Below are 14,636 nucleotides of genomic sequence, written 5' to 3'. Positions count from 1 at the left end.
TGCATCTCCCTCTCTTGTAGATTAGATGCATTGTAGGCCAGCAGAGGAAGGACTGAGCAATTTGACAGTGACTCAGAAAAGAGCATTTGAAATTAAACCTTTCTGGGAGAAGGCACAACCATGATTAAATACTTTGGAAAGGTTTGAAGAAAATCTACTGAGTTTTACTTACACAGTGTTCCCAGGAAGTGAACATGATTATTCTCATCTGGTCCAGCAAACCAAAGAATGCAGCACTATTAACGACCTGCATTTAAGAAACACTAATGTCAGGAAGCATTCTGTATCAAACTACAAAACATTTGTTAATACACCATAAAGTAAGGAGAGAGTCTTAATTGACTCAGGTATTTAACCATCAGTTTTCAGCTTTCTCCTATTGTTACAGTAGGCTCATTATTGGATTTTAGTATATACACATTTCACATTCATAAAGCTGTTAAAGCCTGCAAAATATATACTGGATAGTAAAGGGTAAACATTCCCTTTTCAGAGCTAAGAGCACTACCTTAATCTTTTATCTAGGCCTGCTTTTCAGCGGCACTTGATACGGGAGCTATACGAAACACTTCCTTGAATACATAAAGCCAGAGATTGAGTTACACATGATTCAAGATCTATGCCACTCGTAAGACAAAAGCTCCTATATTACCTGGCACATGCCTGCTAAATTATTGAAGTGCCTCTTCAAACTGAATATATTCACTGGATAATTAGTCAACAGAAGAAAACGGTCTCTCTTTACAAAGTCAGTGTTGACAGGTATTGTATCTTTTACGCACCGTTTAAATGAAATATTTGCAGAACTGATGCAACACAAACATTTGGAATTGCTCTACCAATGTGAAACTGTTCCAGAGGCACATGGCCCCCTTTGTGTTACTGCCTCAACCTCCCACTGCCTGACAAGCAAATCCTCAACAGTGTGAACATTTTTAACTGAAGCAGCACTATCCCCATTTCAGAACCAAGTAAACGGCAAAAATAAAGGTAGGTTTGCTTTGCATTTGAGGAACTAGCCTGATCCAAGTGAAATAGATACTTGTAATCCTCACTCCAGTCCTGTGCTGTGTCAGCCTCTGCTGCTGCGTCAGGCAGGACTGAGCTGGGGCAGTGCAGACAGCTGGCTGCCACTTTAACTCACAGCACTTGCAGTATGCCAGCGGGCCCCTCCTGTGCCTGCATTCTCACCAGCCTGTTTCCTGCTGCAGGTTGTTGGGAACACAGGCTACTCCACGGGTACGCAGAACATGTTGCACAAGGAAAGCAACGAGCATCTGTCTGCTGGAACCGCCAGGGCCAGCCGGCTGGTGTTGCTGTGTTTATTTTGACCTGGCAAGGGAAGAACAGTAGCAGTTTCCACAATTAAAATGGCTGTCCAACTGCTGGGGTCTCTATTGCCTATACCTAAGTCTACCTCAGAATAAGAATTGGATGGCTTTCAGGCCTGGCTTGAACATGAGCTGTAGGACAAAACAGTTCTACTAACTCCGACTCGCAGCCTAAGGTGTGCAAAGATGACATTCTGTCAATGCAGATGTTTTCTATTCTTCTAAACTTGCCCCAGGGGCCAAATAGCTGTGTGATGTTAACAAGCAATTAAAACGATACCCAAATATTGTAACTCCAGACTATTCTTCCCTTTCATTATCTCATGCATTTGCCAGCTTTGAAAATGAAAATCCAAAGACATTGCATTTCAAATATTTGGAAGTGCACTTGTTTTTAAGTAACTCATCACTGAGCTTACCTATTTAGTTTTACTGAAGTATTTCAATTAGATTTTTTTTGTTTGTTTGTTTTGTTTTCCTTCAAGAAAACCAGTTTAGAAGAAAAAAAAAAAAAAAGAACTACTTGCCAGTTTTCAGCCTGGAGCCTCCTTTTATGGCCTAAATTAGAAAAACTTGGCTTAAAAAATAAATTAATTTGAATGCTTGTAGCCAGTAATCCAGTCGATAGGCTTACTCACTCAGCTCCACCCTCACCTAAATCTCAACTCCTTAAACTTCTGGTCCCCAAACATACTACCAACACTTACGCTACTACTTAGGCTGCCAAAACTCAGGCAGCTGTACAGATGTCTCTGAGTAGCTAAAAGAGCACCTCATTGTTTGTTCTAAAAATGTCTTAGCTTACACTTACGGATAGATATCACATACATTCCTGTAAAACTCAAATTAAAAATAAAGCATTGTCATCTTCTTGCACTCCATATTTTGGGATACATTGATATTACAGATAATTTTAAAGTGTTCTGTTGTTGTTGTTTTTGTTTGTTTTGGTTTTAGACCTAAGATTGCAAATATATTTCAGCTAACCCAGAGGCAAGAACTGTCGAAGGGGCACCATACCTCACCACCTAGCTCACGAGTAGCTGTGCTTTCTGCAGAGACCTTCCGCGGAGCCCAGCAGGTGTGCAGCCGCTCAGGCTGCCCGCAATGCTTCTCCTGAAGCCATCAATGCTGCCACCTCCAGGCATAAAGGGAGATTTACAGCAACAGGTTTAAATGGCATTTAGTGCATTATATGCATTACTGCAACTGCTGGTGCAGAAAATTCTGTTAGGGATCTGTTTTCATTCTGAGTTTATTCCATTCGTTATTTTTTGTTGCAGTACTGGCGATGAAGTGATAGTTCTCATTTGGCTGGTAAGCAGAAAAACCTTGGAGAAACACACGTGGCAGAGCACCATTAAAAACTATTCTTTCTTTTTGAAGTAATTATGAGCTACAGATCTTTCATACAGTTTGCAGAATTTAGAATTTAATCACGACTAAAATCTGACCAGGCACGAGCAGCAGTTTTCCTGAAATTTTGCACTTTTATCTAACCCAATCCCTATCCCAAATCCATTCCTGGCTTAGGATACTAGACCGGAGCACTCACCAATTCATCTATTGCATTTCCATCTGATAGATTCTAAGTTAAGACACACCCTGACTACTTGCAACTCTGCAAGTGTGTCTTGCTTTAATTTGTCAGAGAAACTTTTTGTGAATTGTTTAATAAAATATATTTCAGAAAAACTTATAAACTGACATGCAAGACCACTGATGTATGAGACTAGCAGGAGGAAGGCTAAGGTAGCTCATCTGAATATGTTTATAAAGGGTCCCTGGTGGTTTTTTTGGAGCTTAAGCTGAGTTGCTCTTTACTCCAAAAATAGTTTTTATGCAGTAAAAACATGAACTTTAATATTAAATTTTAAAAATTACTTACCACTTTTTGTTAATTAATCTAGCATTTCTATGGTTGGCTTTGGGTGAACACATTAGAATCTTACATTCTACTTCAAGATTTTTGGACACGTAACTGCCAGTGAATAGCAAGTTAATACATTTCTAGGATGTCCATGATGTTGAATTGCAAATGAATAAGCTCTCGCTTATGTTTGAGGCTTGAAGGGATACAGCTGTGTGTACTTTACAAGAGAACATCACAATAATTCCAGGGAGGAGTAAATTGCCAGTGCATTCTCTTAACTTAGGTAATGGAAAACAAACCAGTTCAAAGTTTCAGTCTCATCTTCCCAATTGAATATATCTGATGTGCATAGCAACGTAATGGAAAATATGCTCTTCTAAAATTAGTCTGAACAATTAACGCAATGACTAAGTAATTCTGAAGCCTCACTGAGAGATAAAAAGAAACTGATTCCAACAGGAGAATAAGTACTTATTAATATAAAACTCTACCACCATACAAGAGACTTACCAGTGCTAGCTCTGTAAGGAAAATATATTTTGGCTAAACTCAGTATCCTCTTAAGCAGGTGCAGCTCCATGTGAACCACTGTAAGTGCACATACTGAACAAGGATGAATCTATCTTCTCCTGACTTCATTCACGGTATGTATTTAAAACAAAGAAACAGAACTTTTAAACAAGCGACAGATGATACATTCCATTCTTCCCTATTTACACCAGTGGAAGTTCTGCACACAGAATTTATTTATTTTGCCATCAACAATCACACACACAACCTTGAGTATACTAGCTGCTTGCTGGTGTTCATTTGACTGAGAAGACTGGAAAAATGCGCTAATAGCCAAAGATTACAGCATAATCAAAACTAAAAAACAACAACACCCTCAACAAAAAACAAGATCTGTTTGAGCCAACAGCCAGCCATTACTGCAGCTGCTGGGAACTCTTTGCTATCTTAAAGAAAACGAATAGTCTCTGAATGTGAAAACTGAAACCACGTAAACACAGAAGTGGTAGGAACAAAGGTATCTTGAGAAACAAAGCCCAGAGAAGAGCATCTTTAAACAACAGCAGCACGAACTTTCCTCAAATATACACCAACTAAGTGATACACACTAAGCAGGAACTGATGAACACTAAAGAAACAAGTCTGAACTTAAAGGGCCAGTAAGCCAGAGATTTTGAAGACAGTTATGATTCATTTGTACTAAAGACTAATTGCCAGATGTACGGCTGTTGTGATAGAAGGAGCCTGATTCATTCTCATAAAACAAAGGCCTTTAACACTAGTCCTCTAAGTTCTTTGCAGCAAAACCACAGGAATGATTTGTAATGAAACAGCAACTGGAAGCTGCATTAGATTTCCAGATAAGGCAGCTGGGAAAGAAGTACTTTACTTTTAGAAAACGTATCTGAGCTGCAGTGAAAGGACAAGAAGCTGCTTTTAGAAGGAAAGCACACTACCTTGCCCATGCAAATATAATAGAACCATTCAATATAAGAAAATGTTTAGTAAAAATTTTATTTGAAACATAGCATGTATCCATAACCATGTGTTACAGCGTACAGTCTTACAGAGTTTGTACAATATGACAAGTATTTTTATACATGCGGTGTCCCCCTGCCCCCATTTTTTAGTCATCAGACAAAAAAAGTTAAACAGGAATAATAAGCATTCACTTCTAAAAAGAAACTTTGGCATGTATACAACTGGATAGTTAAAAGTAAACAGTGGTAGATTCAAGTCAGAGACGTACATTGTTGTAACTTTTCTTCACAGCATTTTTGATCAGCATTAACCTCACCAGCACTATTTTCTAGTTAATACAAAAACGATCAATTATTCAGTCCAGAACCCCCTGCTAAGGGGCAAAAAGGGTTAATAGAGATGTAAAAGAACCAACTTTTAACTCTAAAAGTGTCAGTTTTAAAGCAGTTCAGGCCACACATTTTGCACTCCTTGGTTTGGTCACGAACAGAACAAAACCTTTAATGGATTGCTCATATTACTGAACTATACACCACTTGGCACAACTGGCAGGGTCTCCTTTGGACTAGAATGAGTATCGTTGGCTCAAAAGTCATATGCATTGCTGGAGTGTAAGAATAAAGGAAAGCAGAACTTGCACTGTGTCCATCTTCTGTCTTGAGTTTCTGTCACTGCTATTGGTCACTTACATACCTACCAAATTCATCCAAAAAAAGGGAAAACAATTTGCAAGGCATTTCTTCCTGGCATACAGCAGACAGTATTTCCATTTTAAAAATCTGAAAACAATGAAAGGACTCCTAAATACTAAGACACAGCAAGCCTCCTTTGAAAGAACTACTTGCAATTCTTCAAGTATTTAGAAAAAATACAGTATTTATATAACTTCTCCAGAACTATTATAATTAACATATTTTAATGTAGTACTAATTAAAAACAAATACAGAAATACAAATGGGTGAGCTTCTAAGCAGGAGTAACAGACTTAAGTTTTGCTGCAATTTCATTATTGCTGTGGAATAGACAGTGGTTAAATCCTGTGAACAGTAGGCTCTCTCTTATACGCATTAAAGTATCTTATTTGAAAAAGTGTCCTCCAGCAAGTCAGAACACATTTAATACAATTTTTAGACATCCTGCTAAATGTCAGCAATCCAAAGTTGACTGAACCATGGTGCAATAGGGCACAAGTGCCAGAAGAGCAGTGGAGTAGAGGCATGAATGGCAGAAAAACAGTAGAGTAACACAAGTCAGACTCATACTCACTACTTCTTATTCCGAGGCTTTAACTCTTCTGCTGCATTTCGCAGAAAAATGTAGTTTTTCTTTTGTGGGTTATAAAATTCATGACCCTAAAAAAAAAAAAAAAAAGAAAAATAATCTGTTTACTTTCTATAGAGAAAATATTACAATTTAAAGGACATTTGTCTATTTTTAAGATATAAAAAAATTCTTCATAGAAAGAATAAATCAAAAAAGCATCTCTAAGCTCTGATTCATAGATGCAATGTAAGAGCTCTGTGCTTTTTGTTTGTGTCCATGTAGTCAGAGAAGAAACCAGAACTTTAATGCGTACTTAGTTTCACTTTGTGTTTCTTTCCTTATCTTTTATAGGGAACAAGGTCACATTTATTTACAAAATGAAGCCCAAGTTCTGCAGGCAACTGCAATACAAATACAATATTCTGCATATTGACATTTACATACACATTACAAACTCAATACACAAATATTCAAAAGCAGGGAGAGTAAACTGGTAAAGTGCAATGCACAACTTGAAACACCAAATCTACTTCACAGAAATGGTTCCAGAAAATAAACTTGGTACCTACTTATTAACAGATCTGAAAGATACTTTGGTACATAGCTGCCATCACAGCCTACCCCGCATTTAGAACAGAATTTATCTGCCCCAGCATTTAACAAAGTTATCTTAGTATGTGCAGCATTCACAAGACTAAATACAATGAAGTAAATTAAGATTTTACTCTCTTCATTGCATGCAATAGAATTCATTTGCGTGATCTCTGCACTTAGTCAAAAATGCCATAAATATCATCCTCAAATTTAACAGCATTAGTTGTAACAGGCGCTTAATAGTTTCCTCTTGTTGCTATTCCATTAAAAATCATTTACATTTCACCCTTGCAGTCCCCTTCTTAAACAATTAAGAACTGATTCTCCACATGTTGTGGTTTGTTGATTCTCTTGCATCTTGATTTGTTTTTGAGTCAAGTTTGGAAGATAAATAGGCAAGTACCACCAGCAAGATGCACGGAGTGGTTCTGGAAATTTAGTACATGGCATTCAAACACTGGCTTAAGTGTTTACAACCGCAGCTACAGCTTTTTTCCTTTTTTCTTATTTTAAGTTAAAAATAATCTGCATGAGAAGCAGAGACAAGCACTTCAAGGATTTGTGAGAACCTGTTAGCATACCATATTGCCTGGTGACTCTCCCCACAGCAGAACGCGTGAGCAACAAGAATGACTTCTGAATCATGTAATTTACATTTTGTTCACCCACATTTGCAAAATATTGCAAAATAGCTTTGTTTAGCGCTCTTATATAACTGCTAAAAAACAAAGAATGCACTGCTTCGGTGTTACATTTCATCAGATTTCTGCCTACAATGACCACTGTACATATTCTTGCATGTCTATGAAGCTAGAAAGACTCTACCACTATTTACAAAGAACAGTAAAAGCCTCATGTGAAAGGAAAATTTTTAATTGCTAACTGTCAATGTGAATATGGGTCTACACCCCTCTTACCTTTGACCAATCATAACTGGAAGCATATGCAAATATATTCCCATTATGGTTGAAACAACAAGCAGATATTGGCTGGTCAAGTTGTTCTGATGTTTTTAGCTTTGTTCGTGCATCTTTATCCCAGAAGCTGAATCTACCATCAGATCCCACTGTTGCAAGAGTACCATGGACAGGGTGAAATGCTATCCCGTTTACCTGCAGAATCATACAAAATACCACGTAAAGCACCACACACATACACAGATGATCGGAACACTCACAACATGTGCTAAATCCTGCAAGTAAATACAACTACAGATAGCTCTTATCTTTTTAAAGTGTTTCAACAGATATGAATCAGAATCAGATATTTCTTGAAACAAGACACTGAAGCAACAAGGAAAGAATCTTTATTGTAGTACCTAAAACTTCAATGGATATTACATAATATACTAAGGATTGGTTCAAAATCATCAAAATTAACAAGTGTGGTCTCCACCAAGATTACACAATAAGTAGCTGATTTGGCTTCTGTTTTAAAGGAATTGCAGAAGTTTCTCTTTCCTGTTCAAGTATGATCATGACTGCACTTTAAGCATTAAGTCTAAGATAACTTTACACAAAATAAAAGTTGATGGAGAACAAATTCATAGCAGGTTTTACATTAAAAACATATGCTACCCTACCGATACATGCTCAGTGCTTACCGCATAGATATCCTGAGGTGCTGACGTGTTTGTTCCATTGGAGCGATGACATTTGAAAGTGAAATTATCTTTTGCACTGAAAATAAAAAAAAAAAAAAGTGAAGTATTTTTATATTCTTCATTGTAAATTGAGTAACAAATAAAGGATAACTTAAAAAGCAATACTCACGGATTTGGGGGGTTGATATAATGAATAGCTACTCTTCCTTCAATACTTCCAAGGGCAAATCCGGTAGGTTTGTTCACTTTGTCTTTAAAAATAGCAACACAGCGATGCTAAATTTGAGAAAGAAAGTATTTCAGAAACTTGAGGGACAGATTTTCTGAATGCTGTTTTGCATAGGGACACAAAACACTATATACAATAATGAAAAGTAAAGCACAAACAGACTCACTCCTCTTGACTTTTTCTAATTCTACTCAGAAATCAGGCCGTATTATTTACATTTCTGAATCCTTATAGAGATCAGCTATAGAAATTTCCTCATGAGAAAAAAAAAGTCTATATACTTAACAACTCAAGTGAAGAAAAGATCTAAAACATTACGAATACGAGATGACCCAAACTTAAAACCTACAAACATTTCTATGTTTCATTAGAATACCAGATATTAACGAAATGTAATCAATCCCACCTTCGTGGAATACAATTGCCATTGTACTTGGAGGCTATAACCACTTGCAAAATTTCAAACCACCAGTAAGCAACAAAACTATGAGTTGTAAAACAGACTCAATAGCAGGTTGTCTTCCAAACCCTCTAACTCTTGCAAAGGCCCTGCACAGAACAGGTCTGCAGGACATGACAAGGCTCAATTTTAATGCTGTGCACATGAGTATATAAATTTATTTACGTCTGCAATAATTTTGTAATTTGTAGGCAAAATGTAAATTTGTATTAAATAATTTTGCATTTATCTAATGAATGTTTCAGAAATTATTTGTACTTCACATACAATAGATATCGATAAAGATCAATGAAGGAAGAAGGAAAGAGGTCATCTCAAAACACTTGTTGAACTCAGGGGTCTTGCATGAAACTCATTACACTCCATGCAGTCCCACCATAAGACGCAAACAGACTCAAAGGTGTAGGCATTGGTATTTTATTTTAATATACCACCATAATAGAAGTCAAAGTAGGCCATGTGCCCTACTAAGATGAAGGATGCCATCTTTGAAACAGCTTTTTACCACAACCAGGAAGTTCAGAATGTCAGTCTGTATAAATACACTTGTAATAAATATAATCATTTACCTGGTGTTTAAGAGGCGATTCTATTCTTCTAAATTCAGATGGTTGGTTCTCTAACTGATAAACTATCAAACCCCTTTCAGCAGTGGCCACAGCAGCCATAGGATGAACCTAGGTAAGATTATAAAACAGGTTGGAAGAGAGGCAGTTGTGTTCAGAGCATGACAGAAAACTCATAACAAAGAGTTTATTTTTTTGCCGAAATCCCTGAAGAATTTAAAGGAATCAGACTATTTTCAGGGCAGGTGGGAGGTAAAGTGTTCACACGTAGGCTTATTTTGTAACAAAACGCATCAGTTCTTCCCTACCACTGAGAACCATATCAAGAATCTTCTAATTATTAGATGACTTTTCCAGTACAAATTGCAACAGTGGTACACAACCTCATCCACAACTATCGGTAGGTCAGTTCTAGTGGTGACTTGTCTTTGTGATGTTAAAAAGATTCCAAGCGTACTTTGTGTAATGCAAGTACCTGTTTTCCAGGGGCTTGATCAAGAACATCAACATATGTTTTATCATCAAGTTTACAACGAGATCAAATGATAAGTCTGCATATAGTGCTAACCTACAGAAGGCTCAAAGACTGCCAGACAACCTACTGATGCCAGTTTACTCTATTTCATGGCTTACCACATCTGCACAGTAACATCTTTCAGGGAGCTGCAGTGTCATCATAGGTGTTGGTGAGCGGGTATCCCAGAACTGACGGAAATAAAAAACAAACAAGTTTAGGCTTGGAGTTGAGGATACACTATGCAAACTACTTTAGAAACGAGAAGGTAAGTGTTACCAAGTTGTTTCATTCCTGTCAATAGTCAGAGAGAGTACTGCAACTCTCTGTGAAGTAAGCTTATTTCATTTATCTGCCTTTTGTATCAGTGTGTTTAACAAAATATTTTCACTTTAGACTAATATTTTCATAAGCAGATTATTAGCGTGCTTTATTTGTTCACGTAAAAATCACACCTTCAAAGTTTTATCCCAGCTTCCTGTCATCACACAGCTGTAATTTGGTGCTTTAATCCAGTGGATAGTCTTCACAGGAGCGTCATGCTGAAAAAGAAAAAAAGATAAAATAAACATACTAAGATAACAGCTTGCATTTCTTGTTTGTGTTCCTCATATTTTTACGTGTATTTACACTTTTTAAACCATTCAAGAAAAACAATTATTTTAGTCACAGCAGTTAGGATAAAGGTTGCAGGATGTGACCTTACTGTGTTCTTTAGTGTTGCAAAATCATCCACAGAGGAAAAAAATGAGTCCTGAAGCAAAGAACTACAAACAAGTCAGCGATACAGTCAAAGCAGAAATACAAGCTACAAAAAGAAGAGTTTTCTACTTATTTATGGAGTACATTACCAACCATGCTAAGGAAAAAGCTTTTGTTGTGTTTTTCCCCCCCCCCTCTTCTTATAATGAATACATAAGAGAGGCCCACGTTAACTACACTAACAAGATTTTTAAATCAAGGATAAGATATCAGCAAAAAGCTGGTATTTGTGAAAGTAAATTTAACAGCATTTTATTATTTTCTTTACCCTAAAAATTTTAAGTGGAAAAAGGAAGGCTAAACCAATCTATAATGTAATCAGGAGATAAATGATAGCAGGTACTAGGCATCTAAAACAATGCAAGAAAATTGAAAAAACATGTAGGCTCAGACTACGTAATTAGCATGCAGCAAGGTGACTTACCAATGTCACCGCAGTGATGGAAAGAGATCTCAGGTAGAGGAGGAGGAACAGCTGCACAGGCTACTCAAATCACTTTGATTGCTTATCTCCCTATCCATAACCACTTCAGTAGCTCAACAAAACAAAAGGCATTCTACAATCTCTTTCTCATATAGCAGCATCTACTTTGTAAGCACTAAACATTATCTTAATTAACTAAGAAACATAGCTTTTAATAAAAACAGAGAAGAGAAAAAAATTATATCGATTAGCTTGGGACTTACTTGTGCAATCTGAATAGCTTGATTACTATTGAGATCCCACATTTTGGCAGTTTTATCACAGGAAGCAGTAAATACTTTACTTCCATCCTGAAAAACAAGAAATAGCACAAGAGATTAAATATATCTGCATCATGCAATACCTACCAGAAAACTGTCAAGTCCTATTCTAATAGAATAAGATTAATGTGACATACACAGGGATTGTAAGACAAAAGAAACATAACGGAAATTTCTTTACAATATGCCAAAACAGTTCAAAACGAACTTCAAAACAGGTATTTCTTCATGCTTGGTACCTACAGAGCAGTAACAAAGATAAGGTAAAATGCAAAAATAATGCAAAAAATATTCAGTATGTAGTTAGAAAGCTTTTTTGGGGGAGATCCTTGATTTTGTTACTGCTTTTTTTTTTTCCCTTGTACTTTGAAACGTTATGTAAACAGTCCTGATAAAACTTTTAAACATTTTGCTGGTCCAGTCCTGACTAGTCAATTTCAGACTGTGTACTTTTGCTGTAAATATACTCCTGCAGAATTCCATGGGTTTGTTAAAATCTTATAAAAAACACATTCCATATTGTGAAAAATACACATCCAATGAAAACTCAGCTTGAAATACAAGGTTCTTCACTCAAGGCCTTTTCTAAATTCTGTTTTAAACCAAACAAGAAAGCTGTGCTAGCTATTACCTAGCTTTAAATAACTCCTTAAACACTTTTACCTATCTCATCTCTCACATCGATCTATTCTATTACAACATGCTTAGCACACATTAACAGTAACATAAGTGTATACAATAACCAGAGGATGCATCACACATGGCATTTGCATCTCTGGAAACCACATGCCAACTTATTTAGGTTTAAAGTTAACATTGATGGTCTATTTTCAAATAGGGACATACATCGCTCCAGCAGCCATCTAGTACAGGCCCTGTGTGCATCTGCTGAGCCTTTGGAATTGTCTGTCCGTTATCCTGAACCTCCCAGCAGCGAACCTGGAACAGGAGACACAGATATAGATGTAACATATTAGTACTATCAACTTCTCATCTTAAAGATGCCAACCTTAGCTTATTATACGATTACAAACACCAATCTCCTTTTTGAACCAACTGAAACCTTGTCTCCTCTATGTTCACCTAAAGACCTTCACCTAAACAGGCATCCACACTCAGCCCCACAATTCCACCTCTGAAGCACCTTATGTGCCTCACGTAACACCTCACAGTGCTCTCCTGTAGAACCCCTTAACTGCCAGCTGCAAGCTACCAATTGCAGGGTACCACCCAACAGACCAAACAGAACAGTTAAAAGCTGCACTCAATTCCTGTTTTCCCCTCCCTGTTTGTGCCAATTGGGATCAAACACTTGGATTCAAACAGAAATTTCAGCAAGGCTGAAATTAGGAGCTTGAATATAGGAGCTTGATTTTTTTGGAGACTATCCTGTCAAACAGGCTAAGATTCACCATTGCATGCATCGCTCTTCCACTGGTCAAATTATAACTATGTCAATCTAATTCTATAAGAAAATGAAGCTGAAAAAGTAAGAAAAAAACAAACAACGAAGTAATAAAAACCTAATAGGAATAACATTAATTACATATTCTGAGCAGAACTTTAAAACCATAGGCAGAGGAACAACTTATATGAATATCACAACGCAGTCTCTCAGATAAAGCTGCTACGTCAAAATTTGTAATGCCTAGGCATTAAGAAACAAATCTTGCAACTGCAAAGAGAAAGATTTTCAGTTCCCCTAACATAAGTCTTTAGGGCCACATTTTGCACTTTAGGCACAAATGCTTTCACTTTACTCATCTGTAGGCCTCACTGCGAGTACTTACATCATTTGCCCACGACCCTGCTATTAGGAAGTTCCCCGGCAGTGTCGGCGGACTGAACGCTAAACAAGATATGCTGTCATCAGGCGGAGATGTGACTTCAATATCCTGCAAAGCACAGGAGACAAAATAAAATTAGCCATGCTTGAAGACAGTGTCACTGAGCTCCTGTGGCTCCTCCGGGATGAGCTGGGTCGCACTGCTGCGACACACCACGCAGGAGGGTTCACGCTCGTACCTTCATCGGGTTATGGTTATCCGCGGTGGTACTGCCAAACATGCTGGTACCTCCAGTCCCGAACCCCGAGGTTGATCCGAAAAGACTCATCCTTGCTCTGCAAACGACAAAACGTCCCCCTGAGCCCCACAGGGCACCCCTCACACCGCGTCCCACCACAGCCACCACGCAGAGCACACCCCGGGCTGGAGGCAGCCAAATATACAAAACCACGGCAAATTCCAAAGCAGAAAAAAAGCCATTTCTGGCTGCAGCCGAGTCCCCAACACCCCCCACCCCCCGGCAGCCCCCAGCCCGCAGCCCCCCTGCGGGGCCCGGCCTACGCCGCGGCCGGCGGGGCGGGCAGGAGGCCCCGCGGGCGGGGCACCGCCATGTCGCGGCCGTCCCGTTGCCCCGCGGCCGTTCGGGGCTCCCCCGTTAGCCCCGGCCCCCGTCAGCCCCTGCCCCAGGGCCGTTGCCGGGGCTCGGGGCGCTGCCCGCGCTCACCGAGGGGCCGCTCCCGGGCCAGGCCAGGCCGCGCTGAGCCGCGCAGGCGCCGCGGACAGCGGGGAGGTGGCGGCGCCTGCGCCCGGGCCGGGCTTGGGGGCGGGCAGAGGGGCCCCGCTGAGGGGGCTCGGGGCTGAGGGGCTGGGGGTGGTTGTGGCACCTGAAGCTAGTGGTAGCGGGCGGGGAAGCCCGACACGTTTAAATGGGAGTAAGGCAGTGGTAGAACATTTCTCTGAGGGGTGTGGAAACTCGCTGTCATGAAAACAGCCTGCTATAAGGCCGGGTGTAGAATCACAGAATCATTACGGTTGGAAAAAGCCCTCCAAGATCACCTGGTGCAGCCATCCCCCTACCACCAGTGTCACCCACCAAACCCTGTCCCCAAGCACCACGTCCAACCTTTCCCTGAATGCCCCCAGGGACGGTGACCCCAGCACCTCCCTGAACAACCCGTGCCAATGCCTGACTGCTCTTTCTGAGCAGAAATGTCTCCTCATTTCCAACCCGAACTTCCCCTGGCACAACTTGAGGCCATTCCCTCTGGTCCTATCGCTAGTTATCTGTGAGAAGAGATCAACCCCCAGCTCCCCCCAACTTCTTTTAAGGTTCTCCCCTGAGCCTCCTCTTCTCCAGAATAAACAACCCCAGTTCCCAGTTCTGCTGGTGTATTACTTGTGGATCGAGATTATTTGTGC

The 14,636-nt window shown here is 39.3% G+C and overlaps 1 protein-coding gene across 3 annotated transcripts; it reads right to left on the bottom strand.

Annotated features, from left to right (window-relative positions):
• Nucleotides 1-4,709: 4,709 nt before the first annotated feature.
• On the bottom strand, nucleotides 4,710-14,001 carry RAE1 (ribonucleic acid export 1). Of its 3 annotated transcripts, none has more exons than XM_032198428.1 (13): nucleotides 13,942-14,001; nucleotides 13,456-13,552; nucleotides 13,221-13,325; nucleotides 12,277-12,369; nucleotides 11,374-11,460; nucleotides 10,380-10,466; nucleotides 10,044-10,115; nucleotides 9,414-9,521; nucleotides 8,325-8,431; nucleotides 8,156-8,231; nucleotides 7,470-7,664; nucleotides 5,962-6,047; nucleotides 4,710-5,474 (listed from the first exon to the last, which is right to left on the bottom strand). In XM_032198428.1, coding segments are annotated over exons 2-13 (1,107 nt in total). In that variant the 5' UTR covers nucleotides 13,546-13,552; nucleotides 13,942-14,001; the 3' UTR covers nucleotides 4,710-5,473. The 3 variants fall into 3 exon arrangements, with proteins under 3 accessions (XP_032054319.1, XP_032054322.1, XP_032054320.1); XM_032198431.1 differs by having other exon boundaries at nucleotides 4,710-5,388; XM_032198429.1 differs by lacking the exon at nucleotides 4,710-5,474 and having other exon boundaries at nucleotides 5,961-6,047.
• Between the last annotated feature and the right edge of the window lie 635 nt (nucleotides 14,002-14,636).

Source organism: Aythya fuligula, chromosome 16, assembly GCF_009819795.1.
Source record: "Aythya fuligula isolate bAytFul2 chromosome 16, bAytFul2.pri, whole genome shotgun sequence".
NCBI classification, from domain to species: Eukaryota; Metazoa; Chordata; class Aves; order Anseriformes; family Anatidae; genus Aythya; species Aythya fuligula.
Note: the sequence above shows the minus strand (reverse complement) of the source record. Positions and strands in the feature narration are given on the sequence as shown.